The sequence below is a fragment of the Alosa sapidissima genome, chromosome 6, assembly GCF_018492685.1.
Source record: "Alosa sapidissima isolate fAloSap1 chromosome 6, fAloSap1.pri, whole genome shotgun sequence".
Taxonomy (NCBI): Eukaryota; Metazoa; Chordata; class Actinopteri; order Clupeiformes; family Clupeidae; genus Alosa; species Alosa sapidissima.
Window position 1 is genome coordinate 38,298,840 of NC_055962.1, and position 22,316 is coordinate 38,321,155.

The 22,316-nt window shown below is 39.6% G+C and overlaps 1 protein-coding gene across 2 annotated transcripts in view; it reads right to left on the minus strand.

Moving 5' to 3' along the window:
- Positions 1–22,044, minus strand: part of LOC121711563 — a 35,442-nt gene extending 13,398 nt beyond the window's left edge. The window contains exons 1-2 of one of the 2 annotated variants that reach the window (XM_042095264.1): positions 21,900–22,044; positions 8,171–8,660 (exon numbers count right to left, since the gene is read on the minus strand). In XM_042095264.1, the coding sequence (XP_041951198.1) occupies positions 8,171–8,617 (447 nt within the window). In that variant the 5' untranslated portion in view covers positions 8,618–8,660; positions 21,900–22,044. The remainder of the gene's footprint in view (positions 1–8,170; positions 8,661–21,899) is intronic. The other variant, XM_042095263.1, reaches the window with a different exon arrangement.
- Positions 22,045–22,316: the final 272 nt, after the last annotated feature.

Sequence of the window (22,316 nt, forward strand, 5' to 3'; positions counted from 1 at the left end):
CTGCTGGTATAAAATGAATTGTGATGTCTGTCTAAAAAAGACGCGCTCTCTTCCCATGCAGTCAAAATGAATTTTTGCCTGAAACAGTGAAACCACGGTGATGATAGTTTCACTTTGCCTTTGAGTTCAAATACTAGGCGAGTGCAGAATGCATGTAGTGACAAACAGGTTTCAGTAAAGCTAGGTTTAGTGGAATCCCTGTGTTCTATACACTGATTGGCAAAATACCGATGCGCTGTTTGAAGTTGCGCTGCTTGCTGTTAAAGGGAATGACAGATGTCACTCTCATTGGTTGAAAGGATGTTACTCCCAAAACACACCCATGACTGATTATGAAACAGAACAACTTTTTTGAACAATGCGCCGACGTCTGATAGCAAAACCACCCCGAATGTGGACTGGACACACTCCTAAATGTATTTAAGCTTTTCGCCACTGACCATGCGTTTCTGATTGCCAAGATAGAGCCCTATATTTCAATAATGCCTTTAGGCACATGCTTCAAATTTAGTACTAATGTTTACTGATTTTGGAGGTTAAAAGGTTGAAGCAGGCCCATGTTGAGTTTCAGAGAAATTAAACATTGAGATTGAGATGAACATTGTTTGTACCACATGTATTGCACAATATTAATAATGATAAGCAGGATATTAAGTTGGTATAAACAGCTTTCATTCCTTTGGAAATAGAAGCATGTAATGACATCATGCTAGCTAGACATTTTCTGTTTGCAATTAAAAGTGAATTATGAGCCTGAGCCAGTCACCTATAGCTAGGTGAGTGGAATGCTTTTCAATCGGCATATGCTTCATGTAAACAAATTATTGAAGACTTCAAGACTCACCAGTTCCATTACAAAGGCAAAGACAACTCTTCATATTTTTGTCCATTTTTCAAATGAGTGAGTGCAGCCTACAGTATGTCAAAGTGCCCTGGCTCTGCACCATTTAACTGGTCAGTAGTGGAAACCGGATAAATCCGCAATCTCCTCTAACCTCGTCTTTGTTGCCTTCCTTTTATAAGTTTCTTATTTTAAAAAGGAGATATCCATTATCATCAACAACAAGCCAGCTGGAACCTGCCACTCGTTTTCTCACCCTCTCGTGTGCGCTCAGGCGCGCTCTGAATTAAATAGAGTAGCATACGTTCAAGTTAGATCTTAATGGAGAGGACTCGAAAAGATCATCTTTATGTAACTGTTGCTGTTGGTGCATTTTGACATTGTAAACGTTCTCTAACAAGAGTGAAAAGCAGTTTGCAGTAAAGCTACTATTTATTGGCTAAATGTTGCATGGCTCCTCTCTCTTGGTGCCCTACGCACAGTGTGTGATGCGTGTGGTCGTAGCAGCAGCACTGTCTGCAGTCATTTAGGCAACTTTTTAACTTAAACGCTTCGCCTACAGGCTCCTCGTGGTTCCTCTCCATCTTCAGCTAACTCCACAGACAGTAAAATAAACTCTCAGTCTTGCGGTTTTAGGTTTTGCGGCTTCTGTTACATGACGTCAGCCCCCCACAAAGGAAATAGGTAAACACTTTTGCGTTAATGTTTTGTAACGCATTATTGTATTTCAAAATGAATCGCGGCGATTAACACATTCATTTTGATGGCCCTAAAGACACCTGGACTCGGTTGAGACCAAAAGCCATATTTGGCAAGACCAGTGGCAGAGACCAGGCCAAGTCCAAATACTAGCGAGTCCGAGACAAGTCAGAGAACATAGAAAAACTGTCTTGAGTCCGGACTCGAGTACTGCAGCCCTATAGCAATAATATAAGCAATATCTATATGATAAATTGATTAAACCATCTTCAGGAAAAGTATAAAAAACTAAGATGGAAGAAGGGAATTTCAAGAGAGAAAAAGCAGCATTATTTGTACTTAATCGCTCATACGTGATATCATCAAACAACACTCCGATACCAATGCAGAAAAATGATAATGACCATGACGGCCTCCCACGAGATCTCATTCCAACAAATCTGGCCCACTACCTAATATGAGTTTGGCACCCCTGGTCTAAGGTCACTCTCACTTTCCCTTGCTAAAGCGCAAAATGGTTAAGTCCGCCTGCACAGTGATTCAAAATCCGATCCTCTGCACTCTGCCAGCAAAAACCACCAGTTGCACTCCCACCGGAATTGCGTGAATTAATTGCGTAAACTGCTGACTCACGAAATGTATTGTATGTGATTCTATTATGCATTTCGTCCACAGAATGAAAACGTATGTCACTGAATGCATTTAGTAAGTTATTAAGTTACTATTGCGTGGACGGAAAGCCTTCTGTAACACAATACTTTCGTGGACGAAATTGAAATGGGATTCACAGAATGATGTGTGTAGCTGCATTCCGTATTTTCGTAGACAGAATTACTTTTGACCAAAAAAAAAAGAGTTTATTTTGTCTACGACAGTGAATAGTGCATTCAGCATTATGTCCACGAAAGGAAAAGGCCACCAGTCAATTTCGTCCACGAAATGATTTGCTCTCTTAGTGTTTCGTGGACACAATGCAAACCAATTTGTGCATTTCGTGGACAAAAGGCGTTACGATGTAACATGGTTTCGCAATGACTATATGTATTTCGTCACACAAAAGTCATTCTGTCCACGAAATAAGGCATGTTACATTTGGCGCCCCATAATAAATAGGCCTGCATCCATTGCGAACATATTTTATTATTAGTCTTAAAATGTCCATAACATAAAATCATCGTTGAGCCACAACATCATCAACATACTGTACCATAGTTTGACTTGTAGCCTACTGCGCTGATTTCTAGACTGCTGCACAGTCTTTACGAATGGTCCACACCAACCTTACGAAAGTGTGACTTACAGAAGATATACTTAGCGTACAAACGTGTCGGGAATCGTGCCATAACGTTAAGAGAGAGGTTAAGGAATAGGTTAAGAACTACTTAGCGATAAGAACGTTTTAGGGAACCGGCCCCAGGCTAGTTCTGTGACATAAATTCCCATAGTTACCAAGTTGGGATTCACGTTAACCACACTAATGGAACTAAACTCTCACTAAAATTAGTAAGACTTATCGAAATAAGCCAGGTTTGGCCTTTAGCGAGGTTGATGGAATACCCCCCTGGCTGTATCCAATGCTCAGATTTCGTGTTTTAAAATGTATGCAAATTAGCGCATATTTAATTAGATAATGCCTAATTTTTTATTTTTTTTTTGCATCTATTATTCTTTATTCTTCTTTATGATTTTTTTTTGTTTTAATATGTTTATTGATCAAACCGTAAAAACGATAATACAGGCTGTATAGGGAATGTTCATGGGTAACAGGTTTGACATTTTCCTTTTTTTTAACAATATACACAAATTCCCATTCCAACCCTCCCCTTCCCTCTCACCCCACACAGATAGTGAACAAGAATCTCCGACCCACCCACTCTCTCATGTCCCTCCCACCCACCCCATCCCTGTGTCCTATTAATTGGAAATTAAAAGGAAATTAAAACTGTATAGGTAATATTAAACAGTGAAAGAAGGATTAAAAATAAGTAGGTAAAATAATATATACAGAATGAATAATAAAATAATAACAAAAATCAAACAAACAAACAAATAAATAAAAGGGGAAGGAGGGGGATGTTGGCTATTGGCTAAGGGCTGATGCTTTGTATAGGAAAGGAAGGGTTCCCAGGTTTTGTGACATTTCTTCAGAGATCTTCTGACAGTGTGTTTGGTTTTTTCAAGGTGTAAAAATGACCATTACCTATCTTTTTCTATTTTCAAAATATTGAAATATGGCATCACTAGCCTATTAAAATGTTTTGTGACCATATGTTTCTGTATACAAATGTTGTTATATCTCCTGTAGATGTTTGTATATAATTGTAATGAAATAGTATTTCTGATGTAATTTTGGTGATTTGGATACACTGTGACCCCGACTGCACCCATATGTCTTGGGGTTATTGGGTGATTGGCAGGCGAGCCTATAAATGGCCGCTGCGCCCTGTGATGCGTCACGTACAAGGAACACTGATGAAGGGCTAGACCCGAAACATTAACCACTTGTTTTTGTGGCCTGTAATTGTTTTTTCGGCTTTTAAAATACACTTTTGGAACTACTCTTGTGCACGCTCCCGTCAACTAGATCGTTAAGGGACTGTTCGTTATTTATAAACGGGGCCACCGGAGGAAAATAGGGGAGGGTCATGTCTTTTTATTCTTTGTTGAGGGGAGGGTCACCTAACTTTTTTTGTCTATGGGGGGGGGTCACCCATCTTTTGTATTAATGAAAACAGCAAAAAATCAAAGTGGCTTGTTTGATTGTTGATTTCTGTCGCCATATAACGTTCTCTTTCGTTCCATAGCTCTGTCAACATTGAACAATGAAAATAAGGGAGATTTCCCGGGTTTCTCACGCAAAATACGGAAAATGTCAACATTCGTCCCCATTAACGTTGGAAGGGTATGAGCAACAAAGTAGCCTACTTTATTCATGCCTAACAGCCTATATCCATTTGGTCAACTTTATCCAGCCCTAAAAAAGCTAAATTTAACTTTGGTTTACTTGTAGTTTACCGTGTAGCTAACTTTAAACAGTGTGCATGCTTAACATAAAGCATACATGTGCTTCATTCATCCACACATCCAGCTCCTAACGTTTTGACAAGCATTTCTACCAATTGACCTTGTTCCTGCCCATCTCTAGCTTTGCTGTCTCCATCCTTTCTGTTTTTGTTGTTTGCAAAAAAATATATAGCAGGCCCAATTTTTTGGTAACCAGCAACATAGTGTTAATTTCGTCAGACGAGACGAGAGGAAATATGTTCGTCAACAACCTTTTTTTTCATGACTAAGACGAGACGATGACGAGACGGCAGTAATGTCCTGAAACACTGACTAAGACTATCTTAAGATGCATTATTGTTGACGAAAAAAGACGAGACTAAAATGTTTTGCATGAAATAAAAACTAAGATAAAATCTCTCTTCATTTTCGTCTACAAAATGAGAAGACAGAATATCTAGCTGTTAAGTTTTCAAAATATTCCGAATGAGTTCATAAGCAGCTTTCCTGTAGGCTAGTCTACGTGCTGTTGCTGCAACCCTGTGGCTGCAACACGAAACTACATGGAACAAGAACACTGGAGATTTCTGCCAGAGTTAGCAAGCTAACTACCTAAGCTGTATGCCACAATGCTACATACCCAGAAGATGAAGCTTCTCTCATACAAATTAACATCCCCCAGAATGTCCATACGAAAATGTTTATCATGTAATGTCAACTATTTAACTAGTTAGACTGATGATGCAAAGTTTGCTAGCAAGTAAGCTAATATGGAAAGTTCGCTAGCAAGTTAGCTATGGCTAAGATGGAGAGTCTGTTTGGGGAATGTGTTGTGTTTGGGCGCATATCGCCATCTAGCGAGGCGGAGTAAAACATTAATACTTTGGCCTATGACAGTGTTTCTCAAACCTTTTCAGTTTCAGGACCACTTAACTAACCCTATCTAAAAAAAAAAAAAGATTAGACCTACTTCAACAGTAGCCTATAATTAGTCTACACAATAGGTCTACTGAACCACCTTGCTTATTGTCTTTGTACTTTGCTTATTGTGTGGATTCATACTGTATGATTTAAACTGGCATATCTTAGTTGCAGAACTGTTTTTACATACAAGTTGGTTCAATATTGCAAACAACTCATCTATATTATATTTTACCACGTCTGCTCGCGGACTACTTGGGATACCTTGCGGACCAGTGATCCCCGGACCACACTTTGAGAAACACTGGTCTACGAATATGACAGTGGTCCAGTCAAATCTTTTACTGTCTATGGTCAAATCCCAGCCGAGCTATAACTGTAGCTCGACTTACCTGTGCATGTAAACATACTGACTGACAAAAAATCAGAATGAGTAATTATAACAGACGAGTAGCCCTGTGGACACACAATATTGTTGGAAAATTGAGATGTGTGAAACACTATTTGACTGAAATGGTAATCAGAAATAATTTGTTATAAAAAAAAGACTAAAATGTGTTGACTAAAACAGACTAAGACTAAGCTACCTTTAGTTTTCTTTTGACTAAAACTAGACTAAAATGACGAGACTTTTAGTCAACTAAAACTTGACTAACAAAAATGATATTTGAATGACTAAATATGACAAAGACTAAAAAGGTCATTTCGTCACAAGACTAAGACTAAGACTAAATTAAAAATAGGTGACAAAATTAACACTACAGCAACAAGTGCAATTTGTTAATCGCTGTCATTCTCTCTCCTGCCAACAAAAATGTGTTACGTTCCAAGTAGCAGTGCGTAAATTTGCTTCATAAAGTTGAACAAATACATTGGTCATATAAATAGCCAGTTTATGGTCTACACGTAGACATAGCCTACGGCCGAACACTGCAAGCGCCAATGAATCGTGCTCTCACGACAACCACGTCGTTAACTTAAATAGGCCTAGGTTAACATCACTCTGAGTTCGCATTCAAGCAAGCAAAACGATGATTTGAATACATCTGTTTCACTGGAAGGGCAAGGGGTAACAACAGGACAACACAGACAGGCCAGAATGCAGGACTAATGTTATGAGAGTATTACAGTAATATGGGATATTCTACGGGAAAATATTAAAACGGCAAGACAGCGGGGAAAAGTTAAAATGATAAACCCGGAAAAAGTTGGCATGTTAGGTATTTTTCGGTCCCTGTGATTATTTGTGAAATTGTGCAAACGGCCTTTTGAAGTCATTTGAGAAGGAAGGAGTGTAAGCTCCCAAATTGACGCTCGTCTGAGAAATTGAGTTTTGGATAATGTTCAGCTTTGGCAGCTTTACAATGACCAAGGAAGCCTAGAGACGAGTCCATAGCAACAAGTTCATGTGTTAAATTTGTTATTACCCAGTGTGCTTTGTTAAATGGTCTCAATGTTTTATTGTTTTATTTCATGTGAATACTTACTAGAGGAGTAACTTATTTCAAGTAGGCTAATGCAGTTGCAGGAAGTGTGCATTTAGTTTCCATGCTTATTGTGTTTCCACAACAATGTTAGTGAGTAAATCTACTGAAATGGCCACCATCTTGGTGAAGTGTGATGTGTAAGATCAGAAAGCAGAGGTTGAGTTTAGAACGGTAGCCTAAGTCGATGTCTTTTCATAGTGCTAAGAAGCGTGGGTGGAAGGTATCGACAATTGGCCCGGGGAGGGTCATGTCTTTTTTGGAAATACTGCTGGAGGATCGTTGAAAATTTTCTTGCAGGCAGGGGAGGGTCATGCAACTTTTGATTGAAACACTCGAAATCCCTCCGGTGGCCCCGTTTATAAATAATGAACAGTCCCTAAGTGTAAGGTGCCAATCTTAGCGGTTTTAAGTCAGTCGGAGTCAGTCCTTTTCTAGTTTTGCCGTTTAGACAATATCAAACATGTTTGATATTATTGCAAGTCTTTCTAGTCGTGGCTCATGCAAATAGTGACGTGAACTATAAAAACCAATAGTGACTTCTCTCCAACACCAAACAGGAAGGGGCAAAGTAGGCGACAGCTGTAGCCTATATGATTATTTGTTATTCTTATAATATTTGTCATTTCTTATACATATTTAGTCGGCTCTTCCACGTGACAGAACAACTCTATATCGGTTAGGGATGTCACGCATGAAACAATGCTGCAGAAACACGAAAATACGACTTTGAGTTTAGTAGGCAATCATTTCCATTCCCATTTATCATACTGGGTTACCAACACTGGGTTATCTTAACCCAGCAAATTGGGTTATGCATTTAACCCAATAGGTTGAGTTACAAATATAACCCACACATTATGTAAATGTAACTACAGTCGTGTCGAAATAACCAAACACTTTGATTAAATTTCAACCCAATTTGTTGGGTTAAGATAACCCAATGTTGTGTTGGACCCCATTTTAATCAGCACCTGGGTTAAAAACAACTCAATGTGGGTTTTTTGGTCATTTATGTTATTACTTTTGTTTTTATTACTGTATTTATTTGATTTCTGAGCACCTTGGGTCAATTGCATTGCGTTTAAGTATGCTATATAAATAAATATGACTTGACTTGGTTGTTTTCAACCCAGCATTTTTTAGAGTGTATTAAAGCCTATTTCCCCCTCATGTTACAGTATGTAAATCAGTATACATATCCCCTCTCACCAAAGCTCACCTTAATCTCATCCTGTTTCTTTCCAGGAAGTCGGCTGGCAGCAAACAGTTCTGACTGCTGCGTGCGTTCCATTGGCTCATCTCCCTCGAGCAGCCAGGGTTCACTGTAGAGCTTGGCCATGGCCCACAGCAGTGCTGCTGCCCTGCCCAGTTGAGTGTCATTCTTCCAGGTCTTCGACTGGGTCAGGACTATGGGGATGGCAGTTGAGGTGGGCAGCGCATCGGCACTGGACAGCAGGCAGCTTTTGAACTGCTCCGTCACCCAGTTCTCGCGACCCGAACCTGCGTCGGACAGCTTCCTCTGGGCCTCCTGGAGGATCTCTCTCTGCTGAGGGAGGGCATTTTTGTACTGCATGAACAGGTCAGGGCTCAGGGTGAGTTGGAGGACCCGGCCTGCTTCCTGCAAGGTTATGTCAAGGTCTGGTATGGGGTAGTCATGTAGCGCCATCCTGTAGAGAGGAGAACCTAAGACACCAACCAAACAAAGTTACCTGGAAAGAGAAGCATATGTCAACATCAGGATGTCCCGGCCAGTCGCCCGCATTCAAAATTGGACAAAATTGGCCACCTAGGGACGCGAAGCAGCAACCTTATTGCATCATTGTATGCTATCTTAAGCCTCTGCATACTTTTCTTCTTATAGTTAGACCACAATTGAGCAGTATATAGTGGTGTTACGTAGCCTAAGTTCTAAACAGGGAGCACTTCACAGAGTCAGAGCACATAGAAAAGTTCCTTATAAGCATGTTAGCTTGAGAATAAATTTTACAGCACTGTCGGTATAAGTCTTTGTCATCTGTCCAATCATCAGATATGACATGGCCTAGGTATTTAACCTCCTCACACACATCAAGAGGGCTGTCTGACAAATAAAAGGTTGGGAAAGTTGATTTCCTGTCCTCAGCACTTCTAACTATCTTGTGATTATATTTCACAACTTTGCTAAGTACAGTGACTGGGAAATGCTGGCAAGCAAGCCGCAGACAGATCAGGGGATTCACTTCCCTGTTTGGTAGGCCTAGGCTAGGCCAGCAACACGCGCTGGAGAGATGCATGTTGACATCAAACCATGGAACGAACACAAGTTTTCCCAACTGCTGTTCCCGCTGTTCATTCTTGTGAAGTTTCTTCCATTTTTCATGCCCTGAATGGTAATTCGTTTTCATGTTCTTCTTCTTAAAGGGACAGTGTGGAACGTTTTAAGTTGTTTGTTAGCTATATTAACATTTTCCATTCATAAATGTGGCCTCATTAATATTTAATTACTACCACCACCATCAATTGGAAGCATACCTATGGGCTTAGAAATCGTCATTTACATATACAAAGCGTTTATAAACACTCCGTCTACATGCGCCATTTTAAAATAACGGTGAGCTATGGAGCTAAATTTGTCTCAATAATATTTGTATATGCGCAGAGGGGAGATCCACAAATATTTCTTGATTTGCATGTGTGTTTTGATATCTACAAATAAAAAATCATATTTATAACTCGTATATTGATTTTTACAAATATAGATAATGTGTAAATAAAATAATAAATAAAATGAAAATAATTTTATAAACATAAAACAATCAAACAAACTCAAAGATCGTAATTCTTGATTTCGCTTGCAACCTGACGGTTTTATGCGTTTACTAAACAAAGATTATGGAAATTAAACACCACTTTTCCATCAAAAAGCTTGTTGTAAAAGGCATAACTTGTTAGATTTAAGAACTAGGTTCGCTAGCTCTGTGTGTTATGAGTAGGGTTGGGTATCGTTTGGGTTTTATCTGATACCGGTGCTAAATCGATACTTTTAAAATGGTGCCATGCCGAAACGGTGCCTGAACCGGTACTTTGTTTTAAAAATGTTTTAAATTAAAATGGTCTAAAGCATGAATTGCTTTTTTTTATTGATAAGACAAATTTGAACATGAAATTGAACTGTTATATTCAATTTACTATCAATATCTCATTGCTCCTACGAGTAATACATTTAAATGTTAAAACAGCTTGCCATTAGGGTTGGGTATCATTTGGGTTTTATCCGATACCGGTGCTAAATCGATACTTTTAAAATGGTGCCGGTGCCGAAACGGTGCCTGAACCGGTACTTTGTTTTAAATTAAAATGGTCTAAAGCATGAATTGCTTTTTTTATTGATAAGACAAATTTGAACAAGAAATTGAACTGTTATATTTAATTTACTATCAATATCTCATTGCTCCTGTCAGTGTTGAAGTGTTTAGATTCCCAGCGCTAGCCTAGTAGGCATTTTAACAGCAACTATGGCTATGCGCTAACACCAGTCAGCTGAGTTTAATTAGCGATAACGTACGGAGATGGTTTCGTAGCCTCTTTGACAGCTCAGTGACATCAGGTATGTAACCTACAAATTTATGTTTTTGCCAGCTAACTTTTAACATGATCTTCATATTCATTGTGATGCTATATGGGCCTCATGCACATTAAAGATTAATATCATTATGTTGTTTAGAACACACCGTGAAATAAAGTTTTCACCTTACAACTTTGCTGATAACATTTCAAATGTCAGTTAGCACATTAGCAAGGATATTGTGTAACGTAAAGGCTACTGTTGATGTTGTTTCATAGCCTTTTGTTTGTGTGTAGTTAGGCCCACTGCTAGATTTTGACAGGAGCTCGCTTTAAAGTAAGCTACTTTGGCTCACGCAAGCTGTCAAACACTGTCCACTCGCCTATGTGTGCACCCCTCTGGTTTATACATCCAGTGTTTATGTTAGCTAACTGTATCTGGATGTGTTGCTATCAGAACAAGACGTTAGAGATGGCGCATGACATGCAGTGATGCCTCGTAAAAAAAAACGAATGGAAAAAAAACGCTATTTAAGCACCGAAATGAGGCACCAAAATCCACGTTGTTATTCGATGCAGTTACTACCGTGTGCGTCGGCACCGGTGCCATATTAGAACCGTGTTTCGGTGCCCAACCCTAGTTATGAGCAAAGAATCTTTGGTTATGAGTCCCATAGAACAACACTGCCATCTACTGGATTAGAAAGTGTCAGCAGGCTACTTGTGGATCTGGGTGGCTTCTCTGCGCAAAGTTTGTCTCAAAAATATGTGATCCACAAATGCTGATCCACAAATGCGAAAACGAACACTGTGTGTGCTGGTGATCCAAAATGCAAATGCAAAATTAGATTTCACAAAGGCAATTTTCAGTTTTACAAATGCCATTTCATTTACAAATACACATCTACAATTGTGAAAACCAATTTACAAGTTACAAATATGATTTTTTTATTTGTGGATGTCAAAATACGAATGCAAGTCAAGAAATATTTGTGGATGTCCCCATCTACTGGATTGCGATTTCTGTGTGCCGGTGAATTAAAGTAGGCCTATTTACGTGTGGATTTGTGTGACTTTCATGTGAAGAACATCTCAAAAACACGTAACTTTGGAAAGCGAAGAATGCCTGTGTTGGTGATCCACAAATGCAGAATCATATTTCACAAATGAAATTTTCGGTTTTACAAATGGCATTTTATTTACAAATGCACATCTATATTTGTAAAAATCCATATACGAGTTACAAATATGATTTTTTTATTTGTAGGTATCAAAACACACATGCAAATCAAGAAATATTTGTGGATCCCCCACTGCGCATATACAAATATTATTGAGACAAATTTAGCTCCATAGTGAGCAGCTAGGGACATTTGTGAAATACAGTGCCGTCTTTGGCATGCAAAGAAAAACTTTCTTGGATTCATCTGTTGAATTTCCCTACATTCATCGATATAAGTTATGAACCCATTTTCTACAAGCTACATGTCTTCCTAACATTCCGACATTGGCATTGTATTTTCCAACGAAACAAATAAAGAGAAAAAATAACTTTGTTTGTGATCTGTCACTGTCTCAGGAAAGCTCTTGTGCACAGCTACCTGGCGCTAGACCAGTGTTTCTCAAAGTGTGGTCCGGAGACCACTGGTGGTCCGCAAGCTATCCCAAGTGGTCCGTGAGCAGACTTGGTCAAATATAATATAGATGAGTTGTTTGCAATATTGAACCAACTTGTATGTAAATCCAAACAGTTCTGCAACACTGTATATGTAAGATATGCCAGTTTAAATCATATGAGTCCTCTGACACAATAAGCAAGGTAGTTCAGTGAGTAGGCCTATTGTGTAGGCTTATATACTGTTGAAGTAGGTCTAATCTTTTTTATTTAAGTGGTCCTTCGTCTGAAAAAGTTTGAGAAACTGCTCTAGACCCAGAGACAGTTGATAAACTAACCTACCATAGTTTTGCTAGAACTAGCAGACTACCACAAAGTTGCTGAATGTATGTTATTTCACCTAGCTAGCGAACATCACTAGCCATTCCCATTCACTTTACTGTGCTAACGTTAGCTAACTAGCTCGGTTAACAGGCAAAATTAAATTATTTATTCCATGTCCAAAGGTTTGTTTCATTGGCATCACAACAAGCAATTACAAGAGAAAAGTTTATGTTTTGACACACCTATTTAGGAGTCCGGAACTAGGGCCATCATCTAGGTAGATTCGCAACGAGATGAGCTGCGACTAGATATGGTAACGTTAAATGCTTTGCGACGGCTTGCAACGATGTGCATCATTCACACTGCTGCAACTCCTTCTGCAACAGTTTCGTCTCGACGCGGATCTTTGGTGTGAATTGGGTGTTATGGTTTTGATGTGCAACGGCTACCGTAAGTTCTATTAGGTTGCAATATAATCGATGGGAGAAGTTTTTACACCAGGAAAATTATTATGAAATATAAATTATTAAGCACTTTGAGTCCCTTCTCTGGTTTGTTTTGGATGAACTAGAGTGGTGGACACCGAAATTTTGACGATTGGTCCTGTCTCGACTTTTCTGACTCGTTTTGAATCGCCTTTGACTACTCAGAGTGACTGCCAACAGGCATACTGTAGGTAGGCTACTCAAACATGTCCTAAAACAACCCTTAACGTTCGTTTTCAAAACTGTGCAACTCATCGAGTGGTTAGTGGTGTTCGTTGATTATTAAAAGCGAATATATATCGGCGCAATGTATGATTTCCAGCCGTCTTATTTGCTATTGTGGAACTATTTATTCAGACACCTCACAACCGCTCAATATTTGAACCTGAAGCATAGACGGTGGTGCAGTAATATCAACGTGCAATGAGTCTTTCAACAGAAATCAATGGGATTTTACAAAATGCCAAATAAAACACGACAACAAGGACTTTTACGGGCTTTTCCCAAATCACGGAAGTAACGTCGACACAGCGGTATAGTAGCAGATAGTAGGCGTGTTCGACTTGAGGCAGATCTGACTTGGTCTGGCTTTCTACGTAAACGTGATCTTCAGAGGCTAGCCGGGAGGAGCTACAAAAGAGGGCAGCTCATCCCGGACAGACAGGCTACAGTCTGCCTGACGTGACTCGCGGGAGACATCACGGGAGATATCGCGGAATGTTGTTTGCAATAGGGAGGGAAAGTGAAAACCAGCGCCCCAAGTGGTTGCGTTCCTATCGAAGAGCAGCTCCAATGTTAAGTCCCATAGACCTATTTTAAAAAAAATACTGTGAAGCCAAATCAGCGATCTTATCCACCAAAAATATTTTTCAGTGTCTATACAGTAATAATCTCCTAACTGTGAAAATGTCAGACCCTATTTTGCCTTATTTAAAAAAAATCGAAATTGCTCCTTTTGTTTTCATAAACGAACTACAAAAAAAGCCACGTTACTTTACCCTTCGACGTTACTCACGGTAGCATGGTTTGTTTATTAGCCTGGTTAGCATTGCCACTTAACACTTACTGCCAGCTCTTCATGTGAGTAGAAGCACAACACCAGTTATCCAGACATAAAGGTTATCACCACGCGGTTTACATCACCTTCCGTTATTACAAAAATATGTTAAGCCAGTTAAGCAAATTGCGTATTGATCAGTTAGAGATTAAGCGCCCAAACATGTGACGTCACATGCAGCTGTAGTTCCTTATCACCGTGTTACGACAAAAACTCAAAACAATTCAACTGATCCTAAAAATAAGGTATGACCACTTGAAGCAATAGAGGTGACCCCAGTGCCTAACATATGGAAGGCATTAAATTAAGATCCCAATGTGCACCGAGATATATTTTTTCTAAAAAAAAAATCCCATCCACTCCGCTAAACTCTAGGAACGCAACCACTAGATGGCGATGAGATTACTTTCCCTCCCTATTGTTCACAGAAATCTCCCTTGGCCAATAGATCAAGGATACAGGCTGTGAAAAAATGAGAAAAAATCTAATATTATGCCTATGTTAATTACCTGAAAAAACCTTTGAAAAATGTAATTGTTAAAATGTTATAACTGAGCAGGCACGCGGTATTTGACGAATGAGACTTATGTTTTTTGAGGGTCAAAAAAGATGTGTAGTGATGAAATGTAAAGTTTAAAATTGTGGCTTACTGGTTAGGTCTTCGGGCTTGAAACCAAAGGGTTGCCGGTTCGATCCCCGACCAGTAGGAAATATGTGGGTGGTGGAAAGGTTGAGCACTGAGCATGTTGAGCATGAGAGAATTGAGATTGTCCCTTAACCCCTACTGAGATAGTAGCATCCATCAGCAGGGTCGGACTGGGAACAAAATTCGGCCCTGGCAATTTTTCTCCTGGACCGGCCCACCACTGGACCGACCACCCCCCAAAATAAAAAAATAAAAATCCCCCCCCCCCGATTCCCCCCATAAATAACAAACACCCAGTATTATGCTGTAGCAACACTTCATAAACTGAACCCAAACATTAATCACAATAACACGGGGGTATAGGTGGAGTTTGACATTCGAGCCAGGGGGGGCAGACAAAAAAAAAAAAAAAAACTAATTGTAGCAGCTGAGACCTGGCCTACCACGTGGGGAACACAGCATGAGCACATATGGAGAAAACAAACATGCTAAATAAAGATATATCTAATTACATTGTAACAATTTAACAATTCATCCAACAATCCAATGCAGCAAGGCTGTCTTGAAACGCAATAGATAGGGGTGTCGCCTATAGCAGTTGAAAACATTCGGGGCTTAGCCCATAGTCTGGTTGCTGCACTTTTGATGAATGAATCCACCGCCTCTAGCCTCATTTGCGCCACATTGATTGAATATTTTGTACAATCATACTTTGTCAATTAAGGAATATAATGACCTGTTGCCATCTTGACATTCCTGTTTGCTATTAAAAACGAACTAGCCTATAGCCACCTAGCAGAGTGGAGTTTTAAATAACAAGATGCATGGGTTCGTTATGCTTAGCTTAAGGAGAACGAGTCATTGAAAACTCAAATTTGATTCTACAAAGGCAAAGTAGGCTAAGTAAACTCCAAACTGTAGGCTATTGAGTGCAGGGCAGACCTAAAACATAGCGAGAACTCCCGGAATCAAAGGAAGTGTTCACTTACAGTCTGATGCCTCTCCAAACGCAGAAACGAAGCGCAATCACGACATTACGTTAAGACGTGTAAAAAATATTCATATTTTGCTGTAATCCAATGACATGAAAAAAGAGTAATCCACAGCGAACAGGCCTAGATGCGCAAAAAAGGGCCATGGTGTATCTAGCCAGGCCTACGCACGTCACATTCACCAGCCAGTTCCAAACAGGTGAACTAGGCCTCTCCACTTTGCTGTTTAAACAAAGTGGAATAAAAAGTCCAAATCTACACACAACGCAAAATCAATTAGTAAGCTGACAGGACATTTATATAGCCTAACATGGCATTTAGGCAACCTTTACTGCAACGTTGGCATGGCAAGATGTCCAGACTAGTGCAACTGTAATTTTCGTTGTTTGCGTCCTGCCTCGTCAGCTTGGCTGTAATGTCGCTTTCGATGTAAGGGATCACAAGAGAAGAAAACCTGGCTGTTCCCATCATCAACCGCAGCCCCTTAATTATTTTTAAAATATGTGGTCATGCCAGACGTATTTCACAAATTTTTTTAACAATGCAATTACCCGTTTCCACCAGAGGGGGCAGTGCTCCCCCTGCCCCCCCACAAACTCCGCGTATGGTCCGGGGGTGTCTCTCCGGGATTTTTTTTTTTTTAATTCTGGTTGCTAATCACACCATTTTAAAGTGATTTGAGAGGGACATGATTCAGGGATAGGCAAGACAGTCTCATATTCTGTCTGTCTCACGTCATGTTACCCCATGCATTAAACCACATGTCACTGCTTGACTAAATGAAAAATATAGGTTACTGAACATGGATGTTATAGAAATGTTTAATAAAGTTATCATTGCTTACATATTATACACATATCTGTTTGAGCAAGCTGTAAATAGAGTATGCCAAGAGAATGCAGGATGTCCTTGAGTAAAGATAATAACAGGAAGACGCCTTGGGTGTGGTGGAGCTGATAGCGAATGAAGAGGAACTGATGTTCATTAAAACGGAAATAACAAGTTATGAAACTGTGGCTGATGACTGATGCTATGATAAAAGAGGCCTGCTCTTTTTGGGAGGTAGAGACTGCTTAGGAGAGAGAGAAACCCCTGCTCTTAATGTTCTCTCCTCTGATCAGAGTTTGATGGTTGAAAATCTACACGTTGTCGTGGTTCTTGTTTATGAGGAAACTGGGACTTTTTCCTTAACAATGGACATCGTCATAGTTGACAGAAATTAAGTTTTGTGCCAACATGTTGTAGAAACACAACCACAGCCTTAATTTGGTGCAAACCTCCTTTACTTTGGTTATAGTCCGCGATTCACATTAACTGTAGGCGATATCACCTACTAAACGTTTTTGCTAAAGTTTGTGTCCCGTCATCACATTTTGCAAAATTAGGCTGCCTTCGTTACTAACCTACTACCAGTTGATGGCCTACTTTTTACCTGCATCGACTCGCGAATCGCGATTGATTGTGCATCTAATGTTACACTCGGTGAAGAGACTTCCACTTTCCAAGTTTCACTTTCACTGTTGTTGTGAGGCTAGGCCTACTATATGGGGAAATACTTTGAAGTTCCTTTTGAGTAGGATCAGCTCCAAGATTTAATGGGTTTTCTTTAACCTGTGCTACACTTTTCCAACAAGTTGTGCGAAAATTGTAGACTACTCGTAGTTTTTTTTTTATGTTGACCATAACCGCACTACAGTAGTCTACATGGTGCAGTAAATGGAAGCTCTTGGTAGCGCGTACAACTTACGTCTATAAAAACAATTTTATTTATGGAATAAAACTAAACCTCTGGTTGCTGTTGGCCCCAAAAACACTGATCACTGTAACGACTTCATTTACATCATTGCCCCACTTGTCAAGCCCAATGACATTTCGACATTAAGCATCGCCCACCTACTGATCACTTATGGACTGCACCTCTGTTCACTTGTTTGCCTGCACCTGTATTCACTAGATCAGTGTTTTCCAAACTTTTTTTCTGGGGACCCACTTTTTAAAAATGACAGACCATCGCGACCCATTTCACTTCAGATCTTTTACATTTCATTATATTACATTACATTTGGCTGACGCATTTTAGCCAAACGACTAACAACATGGTTAACAGTTTAAGTTTTAAAGCAATTCTCAACAATTTTAGGACAATTTAAAAAACGGTAGAGTACAGTAAGAATAAGTGCATCAGTGAATGCTGTTTTTAACAGTTACGTGTCAGTTCAAGACGGCTGGTAAGTGCTAGGATTGGCAAGACTTGTTGTAAGTGGTGCTATGAGAGGAGATGTTCTCTGAAGAGCTGGGTCTTCAGGAGTTTTTTGAAAATTGAGAGGGATGTCATATACACTGCCATATGTATACTAATAGCGCCTATAGGTCTGGCCTACAATAACAGGGATTGGTGATGCACTGACTCAGTTTCCCACAACTCTGCAATCTCAATTACACATGAAACAATGTTTGTTTTTCGCTCAGTTTTGTACAAACACACAACCTCAGGTTTTCCTCATCCTGCTTTGAAAACAGTTGTGTTGCATTTTGAGCACAATCAGCGTGGAAAGTTACCTAAGGCCATCCTTACAAATATTTTCGTTTGCCGTAACCCGACCGACCCTGTCAATTTAGAACCGACCCAAATATTTATTTTTTTCCCCTTTTAGTCCGACCGACTTGCCGGTTGTAAACTTGCGTTAATACCGACCGATTGTTTTTTTTTACTCTAAACAACCAATACAAATGCAATAAAATAATATTTATTTTAGTAGGCCCAAGTATTGTGAATATAAATTGCCTACATGCAAACGTGGCTCACTTAAAAAAAAAATCTGTGGCGTCATCTCTACACCATTGGTTTTACGCATGTCACACTATGGCCTACGCTTCGTTTCATTCACACAAACTGATAACGCTTTTACTTGGCACGAAGTTCTGGAAGAACTGTGGCCAGAGTTTTTCTCATCCCTTCTCCCCCTAGTCTAACGGTGACCGTGTCGGAGTATTGAAATTGGTTGTGGTCTATTCAGCATTTCTCAAAATATGGGTCCGCAACATGGACACTGCTGGTCCGCGGAGTCATGGAGTGAAATTAGGCCCAGTGCTTCATCTGATAATTTGCTGCGCAGTTGATCAAGAAACCGCGGATCGACGAAAAAAGAAAACAAACGTTTCTGCTATCGATGTCATTAAACATGGAGCCCTACAATTAAGTGGTGGTGTGAGCATTCATTCAATGCGCGTCTGCGCGAGAGAAATTGAAACTAATCGATAACGTTGGTATCAAAGCTCCGCTTCAACCTGTTTGAAGGCTATTTATTTATTTAACGAAACTTAATAGAACGACGTTGTTTTTTGGAACTTCCTTAGAAACAGAGCAGAGACTGTATAATACACTGTATAGCACTGAGTATTGTATAGTCCAATTTCAATATAACGTGGCCAAGAGCTATTGTAGCCTTCTTTCTGGGCACATGTGGATTTAGAATACAACTTAGAATACATAATCCAATTTACGTTCCCATTCTTTATTGTGTTTACCTGTGATGAATCAGATTTTAGCGTGCAAAATAGCCTACATTTAATGGTCATAATAATGTGATGAAAAGCGGACAAAAATGCAATCAAGTTATGAAACGAGACGTTGCCAGAATAGTTTGACATTATCTTTGCTAAGTGAATATTTTATGAGGCCTATGAGGTAAAAAGCAGAGAAAGCAACATGTGGTTTAGTCTGTAGCCTACTGCATCAAAATCTAAGCCTACACATTTCCTCTATTTCTTACTCGACTTCTTTCTTATCTTCAAACGTGTTCTTAAGTGGCACCGCGAAAAATTATTGCATGGTGCAACAATCTAATCTTAAAATAATTACAATTATTTATGTCTCTGTGTGGTATATAACCTACTTGGGATGCTTACATGCAGATGTCAAAGTGTTTCTATTTTCGTATTGATGTGAATGAATGTGTAGATCCGAAGTTTAAATGGTAGGCCTATAGCTGTGACGTGGAGTCACCTGACATCACCGTCAAATCAGTGGATATTTCAGAACTATTAACGTGGACAGCTCCCCTTACGAGCATCTTAAGAGCAGTGCATGCGCGTTCACGCTACGAGCATGTTCGGGAAACAGTCGGAAAAACCGAACGAACGATCGTAAGATGAATCGTAGAAAACCCTCTTAAGAGCGTGTGTCGGTCGTTCCACTTCCCCGATAACGACGGAGACACGCTCTTAAGAGTTTTTTTTTTAAGATGCTCTTAAGGGGAGCTGTCCACGTTAATAGTTCTGAAATATCCTCTGATTTGACGGTGATGTCAGGTGACTCCACGTCACAGCTATAGGCCTACCATTTAAACTTCGGATCTACACATTAATTCACATCAATACGAAAATAGAACCACTTTGACATCTGCATGTAGGTTATTTACCACACAGAGACATAAATAATTGTAATTATTTTAAGATTAGATTGTTGCACCATGCAACAATTTTTCGCGGTGCCACTTAAGAACACGTTTGAAGATAAGAAAGAAGTCGAGTAAGAAAGAGAGGAAATGTGTAGGCTTAGATTTTGATGCAGTAGGCTACAGACTAAACCACATGTTGCTTTCTCTGCTTTTTACCTCATAGGCCTAATAAAATATTCACTTAGCAAAGATAATGTCAAACTATTCTGGCAACGTCTCGTTTCATAACTTGATTGCATTTTTGTCCGCTTTTCATCACATTATTATGACCATTAAATGTAGGCTATTTTGCACGCTAAAATCTGATTCATCACAAGTAAACACAATAAAGAATGGGAACGTAAATTGGATTATGTATTCTAAGTTGTAATTACTCTGTATGTCCTGTTGGTGACCTCAGTGAGAAGTACTGTTAAGACGCTCTTAGCCGGTAACGAGTACTCTGGAGCACTCGTAGATCTACGAGTGTTTTCACGATGCTCTTAAGCTACGATGGTTTCGGGAAACAGTCGGCAAATCTTAAGACGTTCGTAAGAGGGACTTTACGACGCTCTTAGGCTTAAGATGCTTTCGGGGAAGTGGGCCCAGGTCTATATAACCTGCATCAGAATGAGGTTTGCAATGGTGCGCCTGAAGGCACGGGTTGAAGACCCAGTCAGTTACGTCACGATATGCACATTTGTGTAAATTCATTCCTACGTAATCACCATGACCAAAATTGTACTTTTTTTTTTACTTTGAATCTTGAAAAAAAAAAAATATTGACCTACCTACCGACCCATTTTTATTTTTTTTTGGCTGTTACTGCAAACAAAAATATTTTTAAGGATGGCCTAAAAGATAACGTTTTAATGCGCATCCGAAAGTTTGGGGATATTCTTGCATTCTACGCAATCGTCAATCTTCAACATAGTAAGCTGTTCCTGTATATCTAAAGAGAGATGTTGTACTAGGCTGCGCGTTGCGTTGCAGACAAATGGATCCATAACAGCGTTAATTCCGATGTAAACATAGCATTGAATCCGCAAGTTAAACGTTTGCTTACAGGCCTTATACTAAGACTGTGTATTGGTGTTGTGACAAGCTATGTTGTCGTAAGAATGTGAAATGAATACATTTCAGAATAAGAGGCTTTTGCGCAATAGCCAAAAGATAATAGAGTTTGCGAGGTGGAAAACAAGAGGAAATAATAGCTTTTAAAATGTCCATTTAAATTGTAGCCTTATATAATGCATTGGTAGCATTGGTGTGCATTTTAAATCCGAAATAATAAGGAATGTGAGGAGGCTGCTATTAACTTTAAAGAGTGCATCTACAATCGAAACTATCAGCCTATGACGCAAATTGAATAGCCATGCCCGTTATACGGATGTCTGCTTTAGTTGACAGCAATGGTAACTAGATTTTAATCGGTCAACGGAAGCTGTCCGTTAATGTTAATGCTGATTCATGTCCTTCTTGCATTGTGCAACTGCGAGGTCCATATGTGCCCCACAGAAATGTTTCCTTTTGCGAGTGAGATGCACGCTGCCCCCTCTGCGACGCGTTCGCTCCCAGTTTCAGAGCTATTCTAGGGCCGTCACTGTGGTAAACAAACTATATCCTAATAGAAAACTGATAGCTTTCCTGGTTAAATGGTATAAGCTAGGCCTATTACACAACATAAATTGTGCTGGCGACCCCAAATATTGGCAGAGTTGCAACGGTTTGGCTTGAATTCCCTGCTACTTGAAAACAAAGAAGATTAATGTTGCTGTTAAAATGTCTGAAGTTGATGACCCAAGGGTCCTCTTTTACTTTAAGCCATAACTGATTAAAATACTCACCGGATATGTTGGGTATGATCGTCTGTGTGTACTGTATGTGCATGTGTAGCTGTCCTGCTGAAGTGACTTAGAGATAGACAGTTATATATACACACACAAGAGGGTTGGTCTAAATGCCACTCATTACAAAGTCCATTGTTTGAGTGTGTGGGCGTGTGTGTGTGTGCGTGAGTCAAAATGTAATTTCCTTTCCATTTAACACATTACTTCCTCATTCTCTTCGACCAGGGCCGGTTCTTCTAGACAGGTGATATTTTTGAGATATGTGCTTCCTAGAGGCATTTTTTAGTAAAAGTTGGGAACAGGACTTTTTAACATAATTAAGGTGTGCTGAATCCAAATAGCCCTATTCCCAAGCTGAATTTTGAGTTTATGACCATCTAATTAGCATAAACATTCATTGGGCGGATGTCATTA